General features: G+C 40.3%; 1 protein-coding gene across 1 annotated transcript; it reads right to left on the minus strand.

Moving 5' to 3' along the window:
* Positions 1 to 2,805: 2,805 nt before the first annotated feature.
* LOC308317206 (uncharacterized protein) lies at positions 2,806 to 6,016 on the minus strand (the record flags this gene model as incomplete). Its single annotated transcript, XM_080766060.1, has 6 exons — positions 5,769 to 6,016; positions 5,460 to 5,543; positions 3,957 to 4,277; positions 3,711 to 3,844; positions 3,397 to 3,515; positions 2,806 to 2,935 (listed from the first exon to the last, which is right to left on the minus strand). The coding sequence occupies exons 1-6, from the start codon at positions 5,935 to 5,937 to the stop codon at positions 2,806 to 2,808; spliced, it is 957 nt and encodes a 318-aa protein (XP_080622186.1). The 5' UTR covers positions 5,938 to 6,016.
* Positions 6,017 to 7,198: the final 1,182 nt, after the last annotated feature.

The raw sequence follows: 7,198 nt of genomic DNA on the forward strand, positions 1-7,198 counted from the left end.
GAGGTTAATATGCTGTTTGGCTGCTGGTGCTTGTATGAATAAAAAGCATAAATCACAGACATGCTTGGTTGTTTATTTAGATTTAGGTTGTTTAATTTGTGGTGCATATTAGTTTACATTATATTAGCTGTGGCCATAATATTGAGTTGTCATGCATGTCTGTTGTTCTGCTCTTGGTCTCATTGGGGCTTAATTGTCCAATGAAATAGAAATGGAGGGGAAAAATAGCCGATCTACAAGCTTCGTGGATTAGACAGTTCCACTATTGCAGATATAAGTTCTCATGTAGGATACAGTTGTTTCTTTTGGGCATGTTTTCATAGTAGTAGGCCTACCTGGTTGGTGTTGTCATGGTTACCAACATGAGAGAGAGAGAGAGGTTTGACATTGTTTTCTGTTTTTGCTGCATTTGATGCTTTCAATACTGTAGTTGTACCAGTGTTGATTTTCACAGGTTGTTTTTATTTATTTCGTTTTACTCATATAGCCTTTTGAATAAAACTTGTTTTAGTCATATTTTAGTCACCTAAAATGCTTTAGTTTTAGTCAACTAACTATCATAAGATACATTTTGGCAGGCCTTGGTGGTGTCGTAATGCCTGATTATTATTATTATTATTATTATTATTATTATTATTATTATTATTATTATTATTATTATTATTATCAGGCCTTGGTGGTGTCGTAATGCCTGATTATGCACTTGGTTGCATGCTGAAAATAGCCGATCTACAAGCTCAGTGTGAGCTTGTAGATCTGAAAAGTGAAAAAAGGCAATGCTGGTGAACTGCACAGTGCATTGCAGATGTCTTCGTGATGCTACAAGCTCATTGTGAGCTTGTAGATCTGCTATAGTTTCAGCAGATTGCAGAATTATGTGGAATGTCCCATTTCACTATGTATACAAATCATTTGAAAATAGCAGATCTACAAGATCACAATGCATTGCAAAGTGACACATTGTGAGCTTGTAGATCTGCTAGTTTCAGCAGAATAATGCTCTGGGACAGTGGTGGAAAGTAACTAGGTACATTTACTTAAGTACTTATAATTACAGTTTTGAGGTGTATTGTTTTTTGTCGAGTATTTCAATGTCCTATTAGAAAATAGTTGGGCTGTTGAAGTGGAGCTCATCAATGTCGTATTGTGGAAAACCATGCAAGGCACCAACCAGCACATCAGGAGCAAATAGCCCATTCTGACCTGAGATCAGATTCATACGAGGTTTCCACTGGACACACACACTGGTCTGATTAACCCATTCTGACCTGAGATCAGATTCTAAAAATGTCAGTCGTTCTTCGATTTTTCAAAAAATAGCAGACCTACAAGCTCGTAGCGCGCCACTCGGTGGCGCGCTATGAGCTTGTAGATCTGCTATTTTTCAATAGCTAAAGCATAACATGATGCTAGCACCAAAATGCGTTCCCGTTCAGAATGGGTTAGGGGTTCAGCGTCTTGCTCAAGGACACTTCGACACTAACTCTGGGGGAGACCACAGGGTTCGAACTGGCAACCTTGCGGTTTACCATCCGGACTTGAATGCTAGACATTTACAATTTAGAGGCCAATATTGTACCATCATTACAGTACATGTACAATAATAGTAACTTCCTCCACTGGTGATGTCATCACTGTGTCATTCTGTACGGCTGCCTTTTCAGAACTTCTCATTTGAAGTCATTTACATATAATTATATTTAAACTGCTATTGTCTAGATATGGACTAGTATGTAAATATCTGAAGTTGTTCCTCATCTGTTGACCTACATTTAAAGAAGTCCAAACTCAGGGATGTTTATTATTCAACTGCACATCCTGTACATTAATTTAGTTACTAAAGTGTATCCTCTTTATCATATGAGGTACAGCAGTTTATATCAACTCCCTGGTGTCACAAACACAACATTGATGTGATCAATTCTACTACATGTTGAAATATAACAGTAATTTACAGTGCAGTCAGTAATTAATAATAATAATAATAAAACTTTATTTGTATAGCACCTTTCATGACATGAAATGCAGCTCAAAGTGCTTAACAGAGCAATGGAGAAAAAAAAAGAAAAGCAAGGCAACGACATTAAAAAACAAGCAGTAATGCAATACAGTGAGGACATGAATGACAAAAAATAAAAGATCAATTAAAAGCAATGTTGTAGAAGTGGGTCTTGAGCTGAGCTTTAAAAATGTCTACAGAGGCTGAATGAATTAGAGTTCATGTACTGTTTTATTTATAACATTCACTGTTTTAAAGGACAACTTCGCCACTTTTCAACCTATCTTCATATAATTGGTCCTCACTATAATGATCATGATAAAATGGCACAATGTTTTTCTACTCAGTCTGTGTCTCATAGGAGGGCTGTGGGCAGTTCAGAAACCTGTCTGTGTCTCATAGGAGGGCTGTGGGCAGTTCAGAAACCAGACGTGTCTCATAGGAGGGCTGTGGGCAGTTCAGAAACCTGTCTGTGTCTCATAGGAGGGCTGTGGGCAGTTCAGAAACCTGTCTGTGTCTCATAGGAGGGCTGTGGGCAGTTCAGAAACCTGTCTGTGTCTCATAGGAGGGCTGTGGGCAGTTCAGAAACCAGACGTGTCTCATAGGAGGAACATTTCCCAAAATAGCAGATCTACAAGCTCATTGTCTATTTGGTGTACTCAGAAAAAGAAAATAACCCCCCCCCCCCACACACACACACACACACACACACACACACACACAGGCGGGTGGTATAGCTCCATGCACCACAAAGGGTTAATCATGTGCTGCACATACACATAACTATTACTAGTTAATGCATAACTCTAGAAAACTATTTCACAAATCCAATCGCGTGTCAACCCACATGGAGCGTCGTACCATTCTCCACCATAAGCATACCACCCAGCACAGTCTTGTCCTCCACTGTCATTAGGCTGACCACGCCCCCAGTACCTGTAGAAGTAGACACATGAATACATTACAATACCTTCACAACAAGGATTTTATCTGAATGTTTATAGTTTTTTTAATCATGACTTCAAATTATATTACATTAAAACACCACGTACAAATTAATTGGACAATGAATTAGACAACGGATACAGAGTAACTGTTCTATATGATAGGCTTTAATACACTCTTCATATTTATTTCTAAATGGAATCAAAGGCTATAATTTATAGCCTTCGATTCCATTTAGAAATAAATATGAAGAGGAAATAATGTGAAATGTAGTTTGCTGGAAATAAATGTAGTTAAAATGTTTTCTTTAACCCATCCTGGGCGGGAACCCCTTTTGGGGTTCTGTACAGTATGTACAGTATTAAATAAATAATAAGATGTGATGCTGCTATAAAAAATATTAGTTTTTCAGAAAACTGGGCCTCAGTAGAATAATGAAGGTAAAGTCTTACGATGGTGTGGTCAGTGGTGTTCCATCCACCCACTTCCACTCTCCTTCTGTCTCGTTGTCGGTCAATCCAATCCACCCCCACGCGGTTCCGGATCCGCCAACGAGTCTGTTAACAAGGTCCTGGACAGAAAAGCAGCTGGTTACTGAAGTACAATGTGTACAATACTAGATGTGTGTCTCAACTAGATGGCACACATCTAGCACGCACGCACACGCACACGCACCGATGCACGCACGCACGCACACACACACACACACACACACACACACACACACACACACACACACACACACACACACACACACACTCTGCACCTGCTTCTCTTTGCTCTTTATGGTCATCAGGTCAGATTGTCTGGCTGTACAGAATGCTCTGCTGTCCTCCCAGGTCTTCTTCTCAGTAGAGATGTAGTAACACACACCATCACCAAATGTAAATCCATGTGATTCTAACCACAAAATATAATGTTAGACACTGTTTCCATGTGCTCAGATTAATGACAAATGATGATCTATATTCTACATGATATTAGATTGAATACAAAACATTGTCTCACTGACCACAAAGTATCATCTTCAGGTCATCTGGTTTGTCAGTCATGTCGTTAAATCTGCTCAGTAACTGGTCTCTCTGGTCAGTCATGGTGTTGAGTCTGGTCTGCAACTGGTCTCTCTGTTCAGTCATGGTGCTAAGTCTGGTCTCTAACTGGTCTCTCTGGTCAGTCATGGTGTTAAGTCTGGTCAGTAACTGGCCTCTCTGTTCAGTCAGGTTGTTAAGTCTGGTCAGTAACTGGCCTCTCTGTTCGGTCAGGTTGTCATGTCTGGTCTGGAACTCATCAAAACTGGTCTTCCACTGGTCTCTCAGTTCAGTTAGGTCCAAATCTGCAAGAAAGATGATCCACAAACTGATTAGTATTACATCCAGCTTTATTGTGATCGTAAGTCTGCATTTGACAATGAGACAAAGAGAGGTGTCTGGTTGCTACAGGGGTTGAAGTTCTAGGAGTCTGAATCTGCCATGTTGCGTTTGTCATTGTAAAGTTTCTATCTATGTGTCCACATGGACAGACTTAGTGAATCTGCCATGTAGTGTTTGTCATTGTAAAGTATCTATCTACAGTATGTGTCCACATGGACAGACTTAGTGAATCTGCCATGTAGCGTTTGTCATTGTAAATGTGCATAACATTTGCACTAAACCTTTTTTTTTTCTTTTTTACATAATGTCCTCTGCAAAGTCCTAGTAGTAGAAAGTAATAGTAAGGTTGAAATCTCTTTTTTACAAGTAGAAATATAATTATCCAGGTCTTGCAGGGTTAAGTCCACTATAGTGTCCACAGGGACAGACAGTCATTCTGTAATGTAGCGTTTGTCATTGTAAAGCCATTAAGTCCACTATGTGTCCACATGGACAGACAGTTAGCAGACAGGACCAGGTCCTAAAGGTCCACACTGCAGTCATTTATTTTGGTGTTGGTGGATACCTGTTCATGACAAAATGTCTATAATGTTGGCTGTATATGCTCTGCATGCGTCAATGCACTCCTATTGTGACTTATTGCACACACACACACACACACACACACACACACACACACACACACACACACACACACACACACACACACACACACACACACACACCACACACACACTCATTCATCCTCATCTACAGAATGTTCTGCTTTTCCCAATAATAATAATAATGATACATTTTATTTATAAGGCGCCTTTCAGGGCACTCGAGGTCGCCGTACAGGTTAAAAAACAGTACAAGAACACAGTTAAAAGCAGAACAAAACTAGGGCACAGCTTGCCATCATGGGCACACTTCCCATACACTGCTCCTGCTTTGATGTATAGCAACTGTCTGCTTGCTTTTTAGTCACTAGGAATTTCCATTTGCTTAGTTTTTATTTATTAGTCCTCATTGGTCGCGTTGCTAAACGTTCCTGTAATCACTTTGAGCTTCTTCGGTAGTGGGTACTGTATTTATGAGCATTGTATGTCTGTCCTGTTTTTTGTTGTGTTTATACAGTAGTGTTTATAAAATGCTATACTCACTGAGTATGCCCAGGACAATGATGCCAGCCAATAGGAGCAGCCCCACACACGCTGCAACAGCTTTGAAGAAATTCTTCTTAAATCCTGAATGTAAACATCAGACACATTTTCACTATTATTGTATACATTAAGGCATAATGTGAATAAAAGCGAATTCCATTAAACACAAGAGAGGCACTGTGATGTGGTTGCCGACAACTGCTATTGCGTAAGATCGATAGATGTGTTACTTAAATCATTTTATTATTATTATTATTATTATTATTGTAGTAGTAGTATAGTGGTATTATTTTTTCTTTTTTTTTTTACCTCCATGCTGTGCTGTGTTCCCAGGGTCAGAACCTCGGAGGTTTTCGTAGACGGTTAGTTCTATACCTCCACCTCCATGCTGTGCTGTGTTCTCAGGGGCAGAAACAGGGAGGGTTTCATAAGTGTCGTCGGTCGGCTCTGGTGTGGTGTAGATGCTGTCTTCAGACATTTTAGGTTGAGTTGAGTTTCTGAGTTGAGTTGACTCCAGTTGAGGTGGACACGTCTTCAGATATCGCAGTGGGTTTTCAGACTGCTCTCCTTGCACGGCTTGATGGGACAGATGTCACAAGAGAGGACGTTTGAAGATGGACTCTTTGAGATAACGGCGATGTGGTAAAATTGCACTGCTTCCAGCCAATCAGAAAGCAGCTACTGTGGTGTGAATTTCCTCAGCGATGACACCGGTGGATTGACTCATAATATGTGTCAATCCACCGGCATCATTTCTGAGGAAATTCAAAACAAAGACATGCATGCACTGCCCACTTTGACAGGCTGGCATGGCTTAGGGTCGACGACAGAGTACAGCATCTTGCAATGGTTCTGGTCCACAAGATTCGATACACTACCAAGATACCCATGTACCCGTCTAGATACTTCATTAATGTAAACAAAGTCCACACCCACAACACCAGAGGGAGTGCAACAAACCATGTGCAACCCAGATTCGGCACAAACAAGGGACTAAATTATTTTCGCTCCTATGCCACCAAAATGTGGAACTCCCTACCCAACAGTCATTAAGACATGTGAATTTACTCCTTCAAAACCGCTCTCAAAGGGCACCTACGAACGGCTGCAATTCGAAACTGGCCCCTGTAAAATCTGAATCCCCCCCCAGCGCCCCAAACGGACCAGACAACATGACGTCTAATGATGACTTGACATGCCATTAAGGCTCATTGTAAACAGAATACAGTATACGGTGTTCCACTCTGGAGGGAATTCCATGAATGAAAAGTACCCCTAAGATATTATGGACTACAGGACTACACTATGTAAATATCTGATGGTGTTCCTCATCTGTTTACATTTAAAGGATAAGATATGGACTAGTACACTATGTAAATATCTGATGTTAATGTTCCTTATCTGTAGTCCCAACTACAGTCATTTGAATTTCATACACCTTTTTTTTGTGTTTCATTCTCATGATGTGAAAGAGAGACTGTTTCAATTGTATTAAATTCTTTGAAGAGTCTGTTTTCACACATTTGCCATTCATACAATTAAGACAATATATTGGACTGTAGGCTGTAGGGGTCAGGGTCGAGGTCAGGGTCGAGGTCAGGGTAGTTTGTATAAGTGGTGACCCCCTGAAGCACAGCTCTGCACCAGATAGAACCCTTCAGAAAAAGGCCTAGTTGAACTGAAAGGGTCAATGACCTTTATTGTGTCTTGTGTGAGAGAGAGAGAGAATAGAGAAGTTG

The sequence above is a fragment of the Protomyctophum bolini genome, assembly GCF_963924005.1.
Source record: "Protomyctophum bolini genome assembly, chromosome: 6".
In the NCBI taxonomy this organism is placed as follows: domain Eukaryota; kingdom Metazoa; phylum Chordata; class Actinopteri; order Myctophiformes; family Myctophidae; genus Protomyctophum; species Protomyctophum bolini.